Raw genomic sequence first — 21,375 nt, 5'->3', positions numbered from 1 at the left:
ACAGGTGTGAGCCACCGCTCCCAGCCGAATCCCAGCACTTTTCCCATTCTCAATGGGGAATAAAAGGTAGTTGGGCGTGGTGGTATGTACCTATAGTCCAGCTACTTGGAAGGCTTAGGCGGGCAGATCACTTGAGCCTGGGAGGTTGCGGCTGCAGTGAGCCAAGATTGTGCCATTGGACTCCAGCCTGGGTGACAGTGACGCTGTCTCAAAAAAACAAAACGAAACTGCGCACGCACACACACATAGACACATGTAATTTTTTTCGTTACTGGAGAAGTGAAGCCTGCAATAGTTCTGAAGAATGTCTACATTCAGAGCTTTACTGGAAACAGATGCCTTTTCCCAGGAGTTGTAATTATCAAGTTTTCTATGTTCAGGAATCTAGGCACTCACCCTGAATTCAGTAAACAGATAGGGGTATAGTTTTATTGGTTGAATTAAGCTTATTCTTGGTCTTAACATTTTCTTAAAGCCTTTCTACTTAGAACCAATAAATAGTTTCTAATATAAAAAAGTAATCTGTCTGGGTGCAGTGGCCCATACCTGTAATCCCAGCACTTTGGGAGACCGAGACTAGAGGATTGCTTGAGGCTAGGAATTGGAGACAAGCCTAGGCAACATGTTGAGACCTCATCTCTATGGAAAACAAAAAAATTAGCTGGGTGTGGTGGTGCCTGCCTGTAGTCCCAGCTGCTTAGGAGGCTGAGATAGGAGGATTGCTTGAGCCTGGGAGGTTGAGGCTGCAGTGAGCCATGATTGTACCACTGCACTCCAGCCTGGGCAACAGAGCAAACCCTTGTCTCAGAACAAAACAAGCAAAAAAACTAATCTGTTATGTTTTCAGCAACACTATTCACAATAGCCAAAAGGTGAATGCATCTCTAATGTCGATGACCAATGAATAGATAAACAGAATGCACTTATCAGATGTGTAATAAACAGAATTCATACAGTGGTATTCAGCCTTAGAAAGGAAGTTTTGACACATGCTACAACATTTGAAGACACTATGTAAGTGAAATAAGCCAGTTACAAAAGAAGGAAAAGTGGACTGTATAATATACATATATGAGATACCTAGCTATGGTAGTCAACTCCATAAAGACAGCAAGTAGAATAGTGGTTGCTTTTTTTTTTTTTTTTTTTTTTTAAACAGTGTCTCACTCCGTTGCCCAGGCTGGAGTGCAGTGGCTCAATCTTGGCTCACTGCAACCTCCTCCTCCTGGGTTCAAGTGATTCTCGTGTCTCAGCCTCCCAAGCAGCTGGGATTACAGGTGCTTGCCACCACACCTGGCTAATTTTTGTACTTTTAATAGAGATGGTGGTTTCGCCATGTTGGCAAGGCTGTTCTCAAACTCCTGGCCTCAAGTGATCTGCCTGCCTTGGCTTCCCAAAGTGTTGGGATTATAGGCGTAAGCCTCCTTGCTGGCTGCTTTTTTTTTTTTTTTTTTAAATATTGTAAGCAGTGTTGTAAGCAATTTTGTACTCTTGCAGACAAGTGCAGTTATACATGTATGATAAATTTTTGTGAATGGAATTTCTAGGTGTGTGAACTTAGGTTTGTGGGGTTTTTTTTTTTTTTTTTTTTTTGAGACAAGGTCTCGTTCTGTCACCCAGTCTGGAGTTCAGTGGTGTGATCATGCCCACTGCAGCCTGGAACTACTGGGCTCAAGTTCCCGTCTCAGCCTACTGAGTAGCTAGGACTCAAGCTCCCGTCTCAGCCTACCGAGTAGCTAGGGCTCAAGCTCCCGTCTCAGCCTACCGAGTAGCTAGGACTCAAACTCCCATCTTAACCTCTTGAGTAGCTAGGACTACTGCTAAGTGCCAACACACCTGGCTAATGTTTTTATTTTTAGTAGAGATGGGGGTAGGGTGGGGAGGTGGGGAGGGGTCTTGCTTTGTTCCCCAGGTTGGTCTTGATGTCCTGACCTCAAATCATCCTTGCGTCTTGGCTTCCCAAAGAGGTAGGATTACAGACGTTAGCCATCATTCCTGCCCATTTTTAAGATTTTGAGTGAAATTGAGCAGCTCTGAGTGTGTTTTTAATCTTAATTTTAATTTTTTTTTGAGATGGAGTCTCACTCTGTCGCCCGGGCTGGAGTGCAGTGGCGAGATCTCAGCTTACCGCACCTCCGCCTCCTGGGTTCAAGCAATTCTCCTGCCTCAGCCTCCCGAGTAGCTGGGACTACAGGCGCACGCTGCCATGCCTGGCTAAATTTTGTATTTTAATAGAGACGGGATTTCACCGTATTGCTTCCAGGCTGGTCTCAAACTCCTGACCTCAGGTGATCTGCCGGCCTCGGCCTCCCAGAGTGCTAGGATTACAGGTGTGAGCCACCACGCCTGGCGAGTGTGTTTGTTTTAATTACCATTTGTGAGTGAGTGTGTTTTAGAAAATCTTCCTGTGCAGGTATATGCCTGTTTTTTTTTTTTTTGAGACGGTGTCTCACTCTGTTGCCAGGCTGGAGTGCAGTGTCTGGATCTCAGCTCACTGCAACCTCTACCTCCTGGGTTCAAACGATTCTCCTGCCTCAACCTCCTGAGTAGCTGGGACTACAGGCACGCACTGCCACACCTGGCTAATTTTTTGTATTTTAGTAGAGACGGGGTTTCACCATATTGCCCCCAGGCTGGTCTCAAACTCCTCACCTCAGGTGATCCACCCATCTTGTCCTCCCACAGTGCTGGGATTACAGGTGTGAGCCACCGCGCCCAGCCACATTTGCCTGTTTTTTGTTGGGGCATCTCTTTCCCTTGATTTCTAATAACTCTGTATAGTTAGGAAATCATTTATTTCTCAAGTGTTGCAAATATTTTTTTCTCCATTTGTCTTTTGACTTTATATCTTGCTATATAGGAGTTGTAAATTTTTTTTTTTTTTTGGAGATGGAGTCTCACTCTTGCCCAAGCTGTAGTGCAGTGGCATGATCTCAGCTCACTGCAACCTCAGCCTCCTGAGTTCAAGTGATTCAGAAGTTGTAATTTTTATGTGGTTTGATTTATGTGGTCTTTTCCTTTATGGTTTAGGGATTTTATATCATGCCAGTTCTTTGCCAGTTCCAAAATTATACGACAGCTCAATTATTATTATTATTTTTGGCATAGAGCTAATACATATCTTCAAACTATGAAAAATCTTCTTGCTCACCTCTTTTTCCTTCCCTCCTCCCATCCCTCCTAGTAGAGAAATACTTCAGGGTATGAGCTTTTTCTAAAAATGAAATTAGGGCTCTGTAGTTAACTTTCTTTTGCTGGCTTTAGGGATTCTCAGTATCTTTTGCCATCTTTAGTAATTGTTACTGAAAAGAGTGATTAAAGGAGGAATACATTAGTTTTTTTTTTTTTTTTTTTTTGAGACACAGTCTCACTGTTTCCCAGGCTGGAGTGCAGTGGTGCGATCTCGGCTCACTGCAAGCTCCACCTCCCGGGTTCACGCCATTCTCCTGCCCCAGCCTCCCAAGTAGCTGGGACTACAGGCGCCTGCCACCATGCCCGACTAATGTTTTGTATTTTTAGTAGAGACGGGGTTTCACCATGTTAGCCAGGATAGTCTCAATCTACTGACCTCGTGATCCACCCGCCTGGGCCTCCCAAAGTGCTGGGATTACAGGCGTGAGCCACCACGCCCGGCCGGAATACGTTAGTTATTTAAGAACAGCTCATATATCCATTATGTATATAAAATCATTTCATAATAAATTTCTTGAAAGAGTTCTGTATTACCATGAAATGAAGCTAGCAGATTTTGACTATCATCAGCACCTCATCATATATAACGTTCCTAGTCAGGCATGCTTGAAATAGAAAAATGCCTTCCATGGTTGCCTATTTATAGTAGGATGTGGCATACAGTTGATTTATAGTGAGATAATATAGAAGCTTGTGACTAAAGGAGATATAAAATCTTTTCTGTTGAAGGACAGGGACAGGTATTTTTTTGTATTTTTAAAAGATAACAGTTTTATTAAGCTATAACTCATAAACCATAAAATTTGCCCATTTAAAGCATACAATTCAGCTGTTTTTAATATATTCACAGAGTTGTACAACCATCATCACTATCTAATTGTAGAATATTTTCATCACCCCAGAATGAAACCCCACATCCATTAGCAGTCACTCTCCATTCTCCTTTGTCTTCAGCCCCTGGCAATCTCTAATTTACTTTCTGTTTGCATGGATTTGCCTATTTTGGACCTTTTGTGTATTATGGAATCATACAGTATGTGACTGGCTTCTTTCATTATGCATGTTCTCAAGGTTCATCCATATTTTAGCATATATCAGAACTTCATTCCTTTTTGTTGCTGAACAATATTCCATTGAATGGGCATACCCTCTCCCCTTTTATTTTTATTTTTAAGAGACAGGGTTTCACCATGTTGGCCAGGCTGGTCTCTAATTCCTGAGCTCAAGCAATCCGCCCACCTTGGCTTCCCAGAGTGCTGGGGTTATAGGCCTGAGCCGCCACGCCTGGCTCATGCCACGTTTTTTATCCATTCATCAGTTGATGGACATTTAGATTGTTTCTCATCTTTGGCTATTATGAAAAATGCTGCTATGACAATATCTGTATATTTGTTGTTGTTTTTTGAGGCAGGGCCTTGCTCTTTCACCCAGGCTGGGTGGCTATCTCACCAGCAATGTATGAGGGTTCAGATTTCTCTTCATCCTCATTATTAGTTGTCATTGCCTTTTTTTTTTTTTTAGCTGCCCTAGTGGGTATGAAATGGTATATAATTGTGATTTTGATTTCCCTAATGACTAATGATGACTGAATTTACCATCTTTTCATGTGTTTATTGGCCATTTATGTATCTCTCTCTGTATATGTATGTGTGCTCTGCCACCCAGGCTGGTGTGCAGTGGCATGATCTCAGCCCACCGCAACTTCTGCCTCCTGGGCTCAAGCAGTCCTCCTGCTTCAGCCTCCTGAGTAGCTGGGACTACAGGCATGTGCCACCACACTTAGCTAATTTTTGTGTATTTTGTAGAGTTGGGATTTTGCCGCGTTGCCCAGGCTGGTCTCAAACTCCCAGGCTAAAATGATCCACCTCCCTTGGTCTCCGAAAGCGTTGGGATTCAGGAGTGAGCCACTGCATCCGGCCCCAGCTGATTAAAAAAAAAAAAAATTATTTATTTATAGAGATGAGGTCTTGCTGTGTTGTGTAGGTGGGTCTGGAACTCATGGTTTCAAGTGATCCTCCCACTTGGCCTTCCAAAGCTTTGGGATTACAGACTTGAGCCACTGCGTCCAGTCTCATTTTAGAAAATTGGATTGTGCTTCTCATTGAGTTTTAAGAGTTCCCTATCAGAGATATAATCTGTAATTATTTTCTCCTATTCCACAGGTTTATGTCTATTTTTGATATGTCTTTAGATAGAATAAAACTTTTTTTTTTTTTTTTGAGATGGAGTCTCGCTCTGTTGCCCAGGCTGGAGTGCGGTGGCATGATCTCGGCTCACTGCAAGCTCCGCCTCCCAGGTTCATGCAATTCTCCTGCCTCAGCCTCCCAAGTAGCTGGGACTACAGGCGCCCGCTACCACCCCCGGTTAATTTTTTGTATTTTTAGTAGAGATGGGGTTTCACCGTGTTAGCCAGGATGGTCTCGATCTCCTGACCCTGTGATCCACCTGCCTTGGCCTCCCAAAGTGCTGGGATTACAGGCGTGAGCCACCGTGCCCAGCCGGAATAAAACTATTAACTGTTTTAATTTGTCATTGTCATTTAGCTATTTAGATTTATCATTGACTTGCTGGATAATTGTTAAGTTTTACTTTTGGTTTTAATTTATTTTAACTGACGAGGTATATGACATATTACAAATTTTACTGTCTTACTTGGTTATGTTCAAATTGTAGGAGTCTTGTAATCTGAGTATATGATTTCAAGTTATATGCTACATTTAGTGTGTTGAAATATGGGGATATCAGTAATTGTGAATGGAGTAGTCTTAATATCTACTTCAGTTATGTTGAATGGAGTAGTCTTAATATCTCCTTCAGTTATGTTGATGACAAGTAACAGCTTTTATTAAATTAATTAATTAATTTATTTATTTTTGAGATGGAGTTTTTGCTCTTGTTGCCCAGTCTGGAGTGCAGTGGCGTGATCTCGGCTCACTGCAATCTCTGCCTCCCAGGTTCAAGCGATTCCCCTGCCTCAGCCTCCCGAGTGGCTGGGACTACAGGCGGGCACCACCACACTTGGCTAATTTTTTGCGTTTTAGTAGAGACGGGGTTTTACCATGTTGGCCAGGATGGTCTCGATCTCCTGACCTGGTCTTCTGCCTGCCTTGGCCTCCCAAAGTGCTGGGATTACAGATGTGAGCCACCGTGCCCGGCCCTTTTGGTCTAGATATAAACTCACGTGGGTTGAATTATAAATTAGTAATTCATTTATAAAATTTTGTTACAAAAAGGTAATATAAGTATTAATGTTACTACATTAGTGCACATAATTTGGTGGTCGTAATGGATACATTTATGATTTAACTGAGTTCAAAAGAGGAATGATTTTAATCTTTTTATAATGTAAAAAACCAGCACATTTATTGTCTCTACTGTTTTTATTTATTTATTTATTTATTTATGAGACAGGGTCTTGCTCTATTGCCCAGGCTGGAGGTGAGTGGCATGGCCATGACTCATGGCCATTTTCACTGATGCTCCTGCCTCAACCTCGCAAATTACTGGGATTACAGGTGTGTGCCACCACATGTGGCCTGTTGTTTCTACTGTTATAGGTAGCCTAGCCAAACTTGAATGTATTCATCTCTTATGACTTTTTCTTATCCCTTATGGTGTGTTTATTTGCACTTTGCTTTTTGTCTGTCTATAGTTACTGATTTTTTTTTTTTTTTTTTGAGACAGAGTTTCACTCTGTTGCCCAGGCTGGAGTGTAGTGGCGTGGTCTTGTCTCATGGCAACCTCACTGCCTCCTGGGTTCAAGCGATTCTCCCGCTTTAGCCTCCTGAGTAGCTGGGATTACAGGCACGCGCCACCATGTCTGGCTAATTTTTGTATTTTTAGTAGAGACGGGGGTTTCAGCATGTTGGTCAGGCTGGGTCTTGAACTCCTGACCTCAGGTGATCCACCCGCCTCAGCCTCCCAGAGTGCTGCGATTACAGGTGTGAGCCACCGTGCCCCGCCGATCATTTGCTTTTGAATAAGGCACAGCTGTGGTGATGATGGGATGGAAAGGTGGAAAAGTAGGCAATACACAAAGCCATGGGTAGTTTGATAAAAATGTGATCTTTTGGAAGTTATATATTGGGTTTTAGTTTGGGTGGGTGACTATGTAATTTGCATGCATCTTCAAAAGGCTTGATACTCGTCCCCATTTACAATTCTATAATAACTTTTTCTCCCATAGCAGGATTTCAAAACTTTGAGAGCTAGTAAAGGTGGGATCTCATTCCCTGGAAATAGAACAGTAATGTTAATGATCATAAAAAAACTCAGATGTGATTTTTTTAGCTCTAGAAATTAACTGGGCAAAGAGGGATTAGATGCAAAATTTGAATGTGTTATTTTCATTGGTGTTCTGTTGTCTTGCTTCAAGAATGACTCAGAATTGTTTTCTATAGTAGTATGACTTGTGTGAGAATGAAGTATGTGGCAGTTCTTTCCTATTGCTTATTAGGTCAGTTGCAAAAGCTAAGATTAAAATTAATCATTGCTTTCCTATTGATAGCCTAGCCAATAAAGGTTGAATGTAGTCACTTCTAGAAAGGAGGAGTATTGATAGGATTCCTTGGATTTTAGCATACTAAGAATTTTAAAGCTTTGTGTAATTGATGCTTTGGAAGTTATGGAGTGAGTTTCTTATGCAGTTGATGAAAACAATTTTAGAATGGGAGGGGGTCTTCTTTTCACATACCAACGAACTGAAAATTGTAAATAAATGTCATGCGGCTAGGGATCTATCTTTTGTTCCCAGGATGTGTTAAGCTCCTAGAACAATGCCTTTTTTTCTTTTTTGAGATGGAGTCTGACTCTGTCGCCCAGGCTGGATCTCGGCCCACTGCATCCTCACCGCCTCCCGGGTTCAAGTGATTCTCCTGCCTCAGCCTCCTGAGTAGCTGGTATTACAGGCGTGTGCCACCACACCTGGCTAATTTTTGTATTTTTAGTAGAGGCGGGGTTTCACCATGTTGGTCAGGCTGGGTCTCAAAATCCTGACCTCATGATCTGCCTGCCTCAGCCTCCCAAAGTGCTGGGATTACAGGCATGAGCCACCACACCTGGCCTCAACAGTGCCTTTTAAAACCATATAGTTAATAACTGAATTGGGATTAGAACCCTATCACTTTTCTCATGTATTTTCTATTCTTTTCTTTTTTGAGACCACGTCTCGCTCTGTCGCCCAGGCTGGAGTGCAGTGGCACGATCTTGGCACACTGCAATCTCCACCTCCTGAGCTCAAGCAATTCTCATGCCTCAGCCTCCCAAGTAGCTGGGATTACAGATGTGTACCACCATGCCCAGCTAATTTTTTTGGATTTTTAGTAGAGGTGATCCACCTGCCTGGGCCTCCCTCCCAAAGTGCTGGGATTACAGGTGTGAGCCACTGCACCCAGCCTGTATAAATAGTTTTAATTATACCTATATTATAAAGTTTAACAGTTTTAACTCCCTGGAGAAAGAAAATTAAGTAGCAAAAAAATTACATTAAAAAAATTAGACTGTCACTTGCAAATGGACACAAAAATATTTGGATTTACTTTTGCCTTTAAGTAAGGAGTGTTTGAGTACTTCAGTTTTCCAGTACGATTGTCACTTAATGAATTAAGTTAAAATGAAATCTGTAAAATAGCTATATATAGTTTTTATTTTAATAGTTTTACAGATTTTTAAATTACTTTGATTCTATCTTAGGTTCAGTAGTCGTTTTTAGACTATAAATATTTCTAAAAGCTTCTGAGAAGTGTATTTCAAGGCCGGGTGCTGTGGCTCACACCTGTAATCCCAGCACTTTGGGAAGCCAAGGCAGGCGGATCACCTGAGGTCAGGAGTTCGAGACCAGCCTGGGCAACACGGCGAAACCCCGTCTCTACTAAAAATACAAAAAACATTAGTTGGGTGTGGTGGCACATGCCTGTAATCCCGGCTTCTTGGGAGGCTGAGGCACGAGAATCACTTGAACCTGGGAGTCAGAGGTTACAGTAAGTGCACTCCAGTCTGGGTGACAGAGTGAGACTCTGTCTCAAAAAAAAAAAGAAGTGCATTTCAGCTAAGGGTTCTAGAAAGGTGAAGGGGAGTTTAGTAAATATTTTATTTAAGAAATGGGCCTGGCGCAGTGGCTCATGCCTGTAATCCCAGCACTTTGGGAGGCCGCGGTGGGCAGATCACGAGGTCAGGAGATTGAGACCATCCTGGCTAACACGGTGAAACCCCACCTCTACTAAAAATACAAAAATACAAAAAATTAGCCTGTCGTGGTGGCGGGTGCCTGTAGTCCCAGCTGCTCGGGAGGCTGAGGCAGGAGAATGGCATGAACCCCAGAGGTGGAGCTTGCAGTGAGCCGAGATTGCGCCACTGCACTCCAGCCTGGGCAACAGAGCGAGACTCCATCTCAAAAAAAAAAAAAAAAAGAAATGAGAGTAATGTACTAATGCGATACAGATATTTTTCCCAGAGAGAAAAATGTAAGTGTAAAAGAGAGCCATTTAAAAAGTCATTTTGCAGGTTGTCCCTCCTACATACATAACGCAAATTGTCCAAAAAAAAAAAAATCTAAAAACTCATTTTGGAAAATTATTGATGTGCAGCAATAACGTTGACTTTATTTTTTCCAGATATGGCCGCGTGGAAAGTGTCAAAATTCTCCCCAAGAGGGGATCTGAAGGAGGAGTGGCTGCCTTTGTGGATTTTGTGGACATCAAAAGTGCACAGAAAGCTCACAACTCAGTCAACAAAATGGGAGATAGAGACCTACGCACGGATTATAATGAACCAGGCACCATCCCGAGTGCTGCTCGGGGATTGGATGATACAGTTTCCATAGCATCTCGTAGTAGAGAGGTTTCTGGGTTCAGAGGAGGTGGTGGAGGGCCTGCTTATGGTCCCCCACCGTCACTTCATGCACGAGAAGGACGTTATGAGCGGAGACTTGATGGGTAAGTTCCAAGGTTTCTGTAGGCAGGTATTTTGTATTTGATATGGTGAGAAACAGCAACTCATATTTAGGGGCCCCAGATGGATTTAAAGTTTTGGGCATTCTCAATGTTTCCTATTTTGGGTTGGAAACGGAAGTGATTTCTATCCCAATGGCTGGTATCTTATGGAATCGTAGAGGATATTTCCTGCAGCTGATTGGATATCTGTTCCTGAGATATAATGTGATGGAAGATTTCCTATGGAAGCATCATTTTTGGAGTTACCTGTCTTCTAGAATTAATTATTCCTTCTCTTGGATAATGTTAAGTCCTTCCTTGGATATATCCCTTCTACCTGATGGAGCTATTTGGCTTTTGTGTTCATACTATATGGAATATTTCTGGAATATTAGAGCCTACAGATTCTTTTAGAAGTTGATATCTGCCTCTCCATTTTCACTACATAAAGTGTACAAACAAATTGGATTGTCACAAAAAATCTAGCAGACCATAATGATTCAACCACTTGGATTCTACAAACAATACTTTAACATGGAAATGTGTACTTGGATGAAGAAGAGAGAAGGCAATGCCTGATTTTTCCATTTTGGATCTACACAATTTCTGTATTGTTGGAATTACACTCTTTGATGGAATGGGAAAAAATTAAAATGATGGATGTTTTCTAAATCCTGGAATATAGCCATTCTTTTCTAATTGCTGGGATATATGGGATGTCTTGCTGTCAAGATTCCACTAGCCCAGGGAAAGAGGATTACTATATCATTTCTTAAGCAAGTTTCTGTCCAATCAAAGGTACTTTAGCTTTGAACACATGGTGATGATCAGTTGTGGATACAGCAATCAAAATTGACTGGGCTGGATGGCTACAAAAGTGAACTATTGGCGAGCAACTGTGCCTTCCTCATTTGTTGGAATTGTAGAGGATATTTCCTCTTCTGCCAGCTGCCTGATTCATACTTAGGGCTGGAAATATTTATGAATGTGGATAAATTTCTAATTGTCTACTATCTCAAGAAAGAAGTCTGGGGGTTTGAGAGTTACAGTTTGTCTGGGACTACTTGCTTCCAGTGGAATTATTTTGTCTGGTCACTAGGATTTTTTTTTTCTTGTGGTTCATCTAAATATCATTTGACACCCTTGCCCATTAAGAAGGTGGATTACCCCCATAAGAGGGGCCAAAATTGGGGAAGTTATGTTCACAATTCTCTCCCTAGATTTAATTGGGATTATAGGTCGTGTTTCCACACTTGGAAAAGGTTGGTATGTCCTGACCTGTGTATATTAGCCCCTCTCCTAACCCAAGTCAAACTCTCTTTTTTTCTCCACTAACTCTAGAAGTATTTAGTACTAATAGTGAATCAGAGAATAGCCATTAGATTTCAGCTCTGCTAGCTCTTGTGCCTGCCTTCTGTATCTTCTTAATGGATAAGAACTTTGCGTATTTATAAAATAGCAGCTGTAGCAGTAATTGTCCTAGAACTTTTTTGCCTATTGCTTCTGTTAAATCATTAATAATGGCTTTCACTGATTAACATTTGATAGGGTGCTAAAGTAATTATTTATGGCATTTTAAGTCTCAAAGGAAACCCTCTTGTTAGACATTGAAATATAAAAGTTTCAGAACTGTAGTAAATAAAAGAGAAACTCATTTAATACATTTAAGTAGGAAAGATATAGAATGTTTATCATGCCAGTTGTTTTTCACAATAGCAGCAAAAAAGCTAAACTAAGGCTAGGAAGGTGGGGTTGCTACTAAGTGAAATGATGGGTGAAAAAGAATATTAGTGGAGAGACCTGGAATCTAAGCATGTACTGGGGATCTAGTATTAATTGTTATAAGATTTTGCCAGATATTCTTCATTGGAGAGATTCTAATTCTTTATGTTTCATGATTCCTTAATCCCTTTTGATAGAAGATAGATCCAGAGATGGGTTGAAGAGAAACTCAAGTGAAATGGTCTTTTAGGAACTCAGGAGCTGAGTTCTAGTTCTCTACAAAAGTAGAGAACTTATGATTTCTGTATAGGATTATAACTAGTTTTTAATATTAACACATAATTGCATGTGTGTAATTGTACATGCAACATGTTTTGTACTTTTTAGGTTGACAGATATTCACATCCTACTAAATGATTTTTTTAATTAAGTTAAGCTATTTTTGCTAATAGCGACCTTAGAATATCTTATAGTTCCTAATGTTACCTAATTTAATCACAGGCAATTTGAGTATAGCTAAAAGCTAAAAGAACATATTTCCTATAACCATTAAGTTTATACATTAAGAAATTGAATCATGGAATAGGCATTTTTAAAGTCATTTGGAATTTGATAGCACAGGAGTAAATAATATTTATTTTTATTTAAATTCACATAGAGTAGCATGTGGTAACCCAATATTTTGATACTTGAAGTGGTTTTTTTTTGAGATTCTATTTTTATTATTAAATGTAATTGGGTACCGCTGTGCAGTCTATGTAGTCTAGTTTATGTAGTCTAGTAATTTTTTATAACTATCCAAGCAGTCAAAACTTAATGAAAAAAAGTTAAACTTAGAAAATTTTTTCTGGACTACTTGAAAGTCCTTCCTACTGTTGAGACATGCGCTGCAGCAGGGCTTTCATGTCTAAGTTAAAACATAGCATGGAAATGTGGCCTAAAAGAAACTTGTGAGTAAATAAAATTTGGTATATACTTCAATCAGATGAAAGTGTAAGAACTTTCATATTATTAAGTCTCCTCTTGTTCCGTTAACATGAAAAGGAGATTGTATATTTATGTATGCAAGTCAGAAAATCTCTAATAAAGTGAGCAACTGAGCTGCAGAACACTAGTCATGAAAGCCCAATATACAATGAAAACAATGATTGCTCAGCTGTGAAAATAATTTTTGGAGTCAAGTAAAATGTTAAGCTTGTTAGCATTTGCTTAATAAGTAGGTTAATGCTGTTTAGAAAATGACCAGTTGCAAAGACAAAGACAATGCTGAAGTGAATGTTTGCATGACTTGCTTTTAGTTTTGCTTGCTCCTTTCTGATTAAATATTTTTCCCCCTCCTAAATGCAGGGCTTCAGATAACAGGGAGCGTGCTTATGAACATAGTGCCTATGGACACCATGAACGGGGGACGGGAGGATTTGATCGGACAAGACATTACGATCAGGATTACTATAGAGATCCTCGAGAGCGGACTTTACAACATGGGCTCTATTACGCTTCTCGGAGTCGAAGTCCAAATCGCTTTGATGCTCATGACCCCCGATATGAACCTAGGGCTCGTGAGCAGTTTACACTGCCCAGTGTGGTACACAGGGATATCTACAGGGATGATATTACCCGGGAGGTACGAGGCAGAAGGCCAGAGCGGAATTACCAGCACAGCAGGAGTCGGTCACCACATTCATCCCAGTCTAGAAATCAGTCTCCTCAGAGACTGGCTAGCCAAGCGTCTAGACCCACAAGGTCCCCTAGCGGCAGCGGCTCTAGAAGTAGATCCTCCAGTAGTGATTCAATCAGCAGCAGCAGTAGTACCAGCAGTGACAGGTAGGTTAACAGCCTTTTGTTATAACAGATGAGCTAGCTTTAAACAAATTCTCAACAATCAGTGGGAATGGTTTCAGCATAGTATTATTTTTTAAAGTAATCTTGGATACATATGTATATAATCAGTAAAGAAACTGGCATGTGGCCATTGAATTAACTGTTCTAAGTACTCGAAGTTAAGTGATGATTTGCAAAGTGCTGTTTCATCCTCCAGATGCACAGTATTAAAATTAAATGATCAAAGAGGAAGGGAGGTGGTGACTCTAGCTGTGCAAGGCAAATCTTGTGACACTGAAAATATGGTATCTCTTTAACATTTTTAATTTTGTAGGTGTATAATACCAATTTATTTCTATTATTTTGATTGAAGATTTGTAAAAGCTGTTTGGTTAAATATGTATTGGTGAAATATAATGTTGTTGACACATTTATTATCAATGACTAAATCAACTTATGAACAAATTTTAGCTAATTTTAACATCAGGGTGGTAGCCAATTCATAAACTCAAGTAGAAAAGCTTCCTTTGAATGCTGGTTGTAACTTTACTGTTCTGTAAACTGATCTCACTAGTTGAGAATTTCTTTCTACAAATTTTTTTTTTTTTTTTAAAGACAGTCTCGCTCTGTCACCAAGGCTGGAGTGCAGTGGTGCAGTCTTGGCTCACGGCAACCTCTGCCTCCTGGGTTCCAGCAGTCCTCCTGCCTCAGCCTCCCAAGTAGCTGGGATTATAAACGTGCGCCACCACGCCTGACTAATTTTGTATTTAGTAAAGATGAGGTTTTGCCATGTTGGCCAGGCTGTTCTTGAACTCCTGACCGCAAGTGATTTGCCCACCTCATCCTCCCAAATTGCTGGGATTACAGGCATGAGCCAGAGTGCCCAGCCAAAAAGTTTTATTTGAAAAGCGAAAATAGTAAGTTGAGGGTAATCTTAATAAGAAACTTAGCTTCAAACCTAGTTATATGGATTTTGAAATCACAGATCTAGGTATGTGGTATAGATTATACTTCAAGTAATCTAGGATAAGTTATTTATGTTCTTCAGGTCTCAGCTTTCCCTTTTTTTTTTTTTTTGAGATGTAGTCTCGCTCTTGTCACCTAGGCTGGCTGGAGTGCAATGGCATGATCTTGGCTCACTGCACCCTCCACCTCCTGGGTTCAAGTGAGTCTTCTGCCTCAGCTTCCCATGTAGCTGAGATTACAGGCACCCGCCACCACGCCAGGCCAATTTTTGTATTTTTAGTAGAAACGGGGTTTTACTGTGTTGGCCAGGCTGGTCTCTAACTCCTGACCTCAGGTGATCCACCTGCCTTGGCCTCCCAGAGTGTTGGGATTACCAGTGTGAGCTACCGCGCCTGGCCAAGTTTTCTCATTTTTAATAAGGACCTTAATAAAGTTATTGTGAAAATTAAAATGAACACTTAATGTAAAATGCTTACTTTGATACCTAGTATATGTTAAAAAAAATGCTGCTATTCAATTTGTTAATCCCACATGTCCTACTTTTCAATTTAGGTGGTATATATTTAAAATTTACAGTCAAATTCTTTGACCTGATTAAAAAGCTCAGATTACTTTTCTTTTGCCTGCTTTAAATTAATTTAAGCAAATGGTCATGTAGTTGAATGTCTGTTTTTAGGCTTCCTGAATTTTCTTATTCAAAATAATACATGAAAACATTTTGTTTATCCCTCTGCCTATCTAGATATAATTCAAACATTCTGGAAGATTTGCATATTAAAATGAAACAAGCATCTAGTTTAGGAAGTCAGGAAAGTTACGTTCTGTGCCCAGCTTTCAAGCCCTGTGACATGGGTGAAAACTCCGAACTTCTTTTGATTTTATTTGGTGTGCTGTCTAGATAAATGATTGATGAAATTCATTTGAACCCTATAAACTGATTATAAAATCTTGTTCCACTTTTTTTCTGCATAGAATTGTCTAAAATACTCAAGTTTTAGTCATTTTCCACAAACCTACCTCATTAAAAAGCTGAGACTGCATTCCATTGGATCAAAACTTATTGGAAAGGTGTTGAGGCACTGGGCGTGATGGCTCACTCATGCCTGTAATCCCAGCACTTTGGGAGGCTGAGGCAGGTGGATCACCTGAGGTCAGGAGTTCGAGACCAGCCTGGCCAACATGGTGAAACCCTGTCTCTACTAAAAATAAAAAACTTAGCCAGGCATGGTGGCACATGCCTGTAATCCCATTTACTCAGGAGGCTGAGACAGGAGAATTGCTTGAATTCGGGAGGTGGAGGTTGCAGTGAGCAAGCCACTGCACTCCAGCCTGGGTGACAGAGATGATGAGACTCTGTCTCAGAAAAAAAAAAGAAAAGGTGCTGAGGCTGGGCAAAGTGGCTCACGCCTGTAATTCCAGCACACTGGGAGGCTGAGGTGGGTAGATCACTTGAGGTCAGGAGTTCGAGACCAGCCTGGTCAATGGTGAAACCCTGTCTCTACTAAAAATACAAAAATTAGCTGGAGGTGGTGGTAGGTGCTTGTAATTCCAGCTACTCAGGAGGCTGAGGCAGAAGAATAGCTTGAGCCCAGGAGGCGGAGGTTGCAGTGAGCTGAGATAGCTAGAGGAGAATGATGCCTTCAGAGTAGCATTGTACTTTGATGGGAGTATAATGGATCCGCCCTCAGAACTGTAGGCTCAGAAGCTTGAACCCAGATGTGATCTGATGAATTTGATGGAGCTTAATCCCTGCTCATGTAATTAAAAAATAAAAATAAAAAGCAGCTCTATGCTTCTAAATATTTGCACTCAGAAAGATAACTGCTAGAAGGGTAGGATGCACTTAGAAAATCTGCCTGGGGACTAAATTACAATAAAATAGTGAGAAAGAGGATTTTTGATGATTATTTTATCAAGTTAGGGTAGCTAGATGTATTCATTTATATACCAAAGGCTACAACCTAGAAGTCTGGAGGGTGACATCTGACCAGCAGACAAATTTTTTTTTTTTTGAGGCGGAGTCTCTCTCTGTCACCCAGGCTGGAGTGCAGTGGCACGATCTTGGCTCACTGCAAGCTCCGCCTCCCGGGTTCATGCCATTCTCCTGCCTCAGCCTCCCAAGTAGCTGGGACTACAGGCGCCCGCTACCATGCCCGGCTAATTTTTTGTATTTTTAGTAGAGAAGGGTTTCACCGTGTTAGCCAGGATGGTCTCAATCTCCTGACCTCACCATCCGCCCGCCTTGACCTCCCAAAGTGCTGGGATTACAGGCGTGAGCCACCGCGCCCGGCCCAGCAGACAAATTTAATTCAGCTTGTATAGTGTTTTAAATTTAAATTATTGCCAGTCTTTAAAAAATTGGAACTTCCACCTAAAAGGCCAGATTTGGGCTCTTGTATGTTTTTTTCCCTCTGATTTGCACTGTAGGACCATACCTGACAAGGAAGTAAGGCATACTGAAATCTGCTGGTTGAAGGCACCTTCTTACCGTGGGCTTGGGGAAGAATCACTGAGAGATTCTTGCTCTGTTACCCCTTTCTTATGTCTGTGTAGATTCTTCCTTTTTATAAATCACTATTTTTTTTCCCTTCTGAGAGATTATAGAGCATTTACTTAGGTTATTGGTTTCATTTCATATATAGTCATATTTTCTAGAGCTAACAGATTTCAACCCTATATTTACACGTTGCTTTTAGTGAGTTATTTGAACCTCATTCATTAACTGATTGATTCCTTCTAATGTCACTGATGTGACAAATTTTATGTAATTATAGCTTTTTTTTTTTTTTTTTTTTTTTTTTAAAGACAGGGTCTCACTCTCGCCCAGGCTGGAGTGCAGTGGCGCAATCTTGGCTCACTGCAACCTCTGCCTCTCGGGTTCAAGCGATTCTCTTGACTCAGCCTCCTGAGGAGCTGGGATTACAGGCACTGCCACCATGCCCGGCTAATTTTTGTATTTTTTAGTAGAGACAGGGGTTTCACTACGTTGGCTAGGCTGGTCTCAAACTCCTGACCTCAAGTGATCCACCCACCTCAGCCTCCCAAAGTGCTGGGATTACAGGCATGAGCCACTGTGCCCGGCCAATGATAGCTTTTGTATCTATACATAAAAAGAACAGTGAGATAAATCTTTTGACTGCTGGGAAGACCTGATAGGTAGCATTTGGTTAGGCTATGAAGGATATGCAGGACTTCAACAAGAAGAGAGGAGGTTTAGGCTAGACAGGGAACACTGTGGGCAGAAGGAACAACCTGAGGTGGAAGGATGTTTTGAGCATAGCAGATAATTTAGAATGGTTTAACTGTGGTAATGATTTTTTTTTTTTTAAGAGACAGAATCCTGCTCTGTTGCCCAGGCTGCTGGAGTGCAGTGGTACAGTCATAGCTCCTGGGCTCAAACCATCCTCCTGCTTCAGTCTCCTGAGTAGCTGGGATTATAGGTGCACATCACTCACACCTTGCTAATTTTTAAATTTTTCGTAGAGACGAAGTCTCACTTTGTTGTCCAGGCTGGTCTCGAGCTCCTGGCTTCAAGCAGTCTTCCCTCCTCTGCCTCCCAACTGCTAGGATTACAGGTGTGAGCCACCACGCCCAACTTTTGGGTTTTATTCTGTATGCAGAGAGGGGCATTAAAAGATTTAAGAAAGGAGATCGCTTGTTGAGATCTCTGCTTTAGAAAGGCAACTGGTAACTTATCCATAATCTCTGTTTTTCCTACTCTTGGTACCTCAGAGAAGGAAAATTTGGAACAGGTGGGAGAGACATTGTATTAAGAATCAGATTATCCTGATGTGTAAAAAGCAGAATGAACTTTCTGGTGATATGAAAGAACAAGACTGAGTGGCCTGAATGCATATCACAGAACCTAGTATATTGCCTTTCTCAGAATACATGTCCAATAAGTAGTTGAAATACTTACATACAGTTCTTAGTTAACATGAAGGATAAAGCAAAATTGATGTAGATAGCTAAAAGTTTTTGTCATTTAAATTGTGATTGAAGCAAATGTACAGAAATAATAATCCTCTGGTGTTCAGTTTACCCATTATTCCCTTTTATCAGATGTTCTCTTTTCTTCTTTAATTATATTGAATTCAAAGTGTAATATTTTGAGATGTTATGAAATTCAGAATGTTCAGTTTTCCTTTTGGAAGAAATAAGTTATTTCTTGTGATCTTTAAAACTTGTGAAACTGTGACATTCCTAAAAGTCCTTTAAAGATGTTTAAAGTTAGCACTCGTATAGTGGACAAAATATAACTTGGTTTTACCTATAGAAACAAGTTTGTCTTCTGTCTCCATGACTGATGGGGAAATTAATCACCATCCATCCTTATTAATAGTTACAGTTTTGATGAAGAGATTGCTAGTGGGGTATTTTAAATGAGTAAACATGGGATTAATGGCAGTCTAGTTGTGAAGTCCTTATAAATAACACGTCTACTGTTTCTGCAAAACCATTTACAGTATTTAACTGGTGAGAACTGGGCCTTCATGGCTCCATGTGCTGCTATGTACTGCTCAATGTCTTTTTGTTTCTCTGTCATGGCCATTTATTGAGCCACATTTCCTTTCAACAGAACATTTTAAATGCATAAATTCCACAGAAGCATTTATTTTAAAATCCCTTGATTGAAGTTGAACATACTTTATTTCTATAGTCCCTATTATTGGATTTTTCCCCCCCCATCAAGTTGTAAGAATTTCCTTTAGGCCAGGTGCAGTGGCTCACACCTGTAATCCCAGCACATTGGGAGGTTGAGGCGGGTAGATCATGAGGTCAGGAATTCAAGATCAGCCTGGCCAATATGGTGAAACCCCATCTCTACTAAAAATACAAAAATTAGCCAGGTGTAGTGGCGGGCACCTGTAATCCCAGCTACTATGGTGGCTGAGGTGCGAGAATCGCTTGAACCTGGGAGATGGAGGTTGCAGTGAGCCAAGATCATACCACTGCACTCCAGCCGGGGCAACAGAGCAAGACTCCATTTCAAAAAAAAAAATTCTTATTTGCCATGAGCCAAGGAATGCACAAGTACTAACTAGATTGGTGTGGACAGCTAACACATACTGGGCATATACAATGGGACACACCTGTACTAGGATGAAAGGCACAGCCTAGAGTGCTGGCAGGTGTTAGGTAATGCTCAAGTTTCAGAGTGATGGCAGAAGAGTAGGTTGGTAGGCCCTCATGGCTCTGCTTGGCAGCATCACAGGCCACAGTCCCCCTGGGGCTCTTGGTTCCCCCAGGGTCCAACCAAGTCTGAGTCATGGGGCTTGGATGAAGTTTCCCTTCCCTCCTCAGCAGGAAACCCCCTTCTTCCCAGAAGAGAGAGGGGAAAGGAGGCAATGGGTGACAGGGTCACTGCACCCATCAGAAATTGGAATGTTAGAGCAAACTTTCTTCTTAAATAGATTTTAAAAATTAGAATGAGCTGACTTTTAAAAAATGTATTTCTCACATTTTCATTGTATAGTTGTTACATTATTAAAATTTCTTTTGCATTGTCATAAGCTAGAAGATATAAGGGAGAAGCTTGGGAACAGGAATGGGGGAAAGAAAGACACACACACAGTTCCTGGGCGGGGAAGCAGACATGTGAAAGCCTTTGTGGTGTTTGTTTAAAGTAACAAGGAAAGCATATAGAACTTCGAGTAACCAGACTTTTCAGCTCTTATGCCATGTTAAGATACGGAAAGTCTTATGTCTCTCTCTTCTCCAATGTGTTAGCTTTGCATTAGAACGATGTACTTTTTTTCTTTTTTTTGAGACAGAGTTTTGTGTTGTTGCCCAGGCTAGAGTGCAGTGGTGTGATCTCGCCTCACTACAACCTCCACCTCCCGGGTGGAGCAACTCTCACGCCTCAGCCTCCTGAGTAGCTGGGACTACAGGCATGTGCCACCACATCTGGCTAATTTTTTGGCTAATATGATTACATGTGTGAGCCACTGTGCCCGGCCTACAACAATTTACTTTTTAATTGAAAGGGAAATGAAAGTATTTCTTATTACTGATGGTATTCTTTGCACAACCTGTCTGTATATTTTTTTAAAATTACATATACTGAGTAAAGTATATCAAAAGTTATCTATAACCCTATTACTTTTTTTCCTAATGTTAGACAATTTAAGATTCTTTTTTTTTTTTTTTGAGACAGAGTCTTGTTCTGTCGCCCAGGCTGGAGTGCAGTAGCACGATCTCGACTCACTGCAAGCTCCGCCTCCTGGAGTCACGCCATTCTCTTGCCTCAGCCTCCCGAGTAGCTGGGCCTACAGGCGCCCGCCACCCCGCCCAGATAATTTTTTGTATTTTTAGTAGAGATGGGGGTTTCATCATGTTAGCCAGGATGGTCTCGATCTCCTGACTTTGTGATCTGCCCGCTTTGGCCTCCCAAAGTGCTGAGATTAGAGGCATGAGCCGCAGCGCTCGGCTTGTTTTATGGGTTAACAGTAATTAGAATATTTAATGAATTCTGGATTTTAACAACAGATATAAGGTAATAAAAAGGAATATGACCCTTTTAACTTAAAAAAGCATCAAAGTCTGTAGTCTAATAAGAAGCATTTTTTTCTGTAAAGACCAAATCTGCAAATCATGAACAATTTAGATATTATAGATTATAGTTTCTTTCCTAGAGGGAGAATTTTACTCACATATCCTTTTGTCTTTTCTTGAGGAGATTTTGCAGTTAACTTATTTTAGTTAGGAGAAATTATTTTCTTCCAAGTTCAAATAGAAAATTTTT

At 40.9% G+C, this 21,375-nt stretch overlaps 1 protein-coding gene across 3 annotated transcripts in view; it reads left to right on the top strand.

The window, feature by feature from the left end:
• Nucleotides 1-21,375, top strand: part of SPEN (spen family transcriptional repressor) — a 94,276-nt gene that overhangs the window by 16,053 nt on the left and 56,848 nt on the right. The window contains exons 2-3 of one of the 3 annotated variants that reach the window (XM_054436830.2): nucleotides 9,804-10,124; nucleotides 13,191-13,667. In XM_054436830.2, the coding sequence (XP_054292805.1) occupies nucleotides 9,804-10,124; nucleotides 13,191-13,667 (798 nt within the window). Of the gene's footprint in view, nucleotides 1-9,803; nucleotides 11,384-13,190; nucleotides 13,668-21,375 lie in introns of those variants that run through there. The other 2 variants (XM_054436839.2, XM_063659246.1) reach the window with 2 other exon arrangements.

Source organism: Pongo pygmaeus, chromosome 1 (genome assembly GCF_028885625.2).
Source record: "Pongo pygmaeus isolate AG05252 chromosome 1, NHGRI_mPonPyg2-v2.0_pri, whole genome shotgun sequence".
NCBI lineage: Eukaryota > Metazoa > Chordata > Mammalia > Primates > Hominidae > Pongo > Pongo pygmaeus.
Note: the sequence above shows the minus strand (reverse complement) of the source record. Positions and strands in the feature narration are given on the sequence as shown.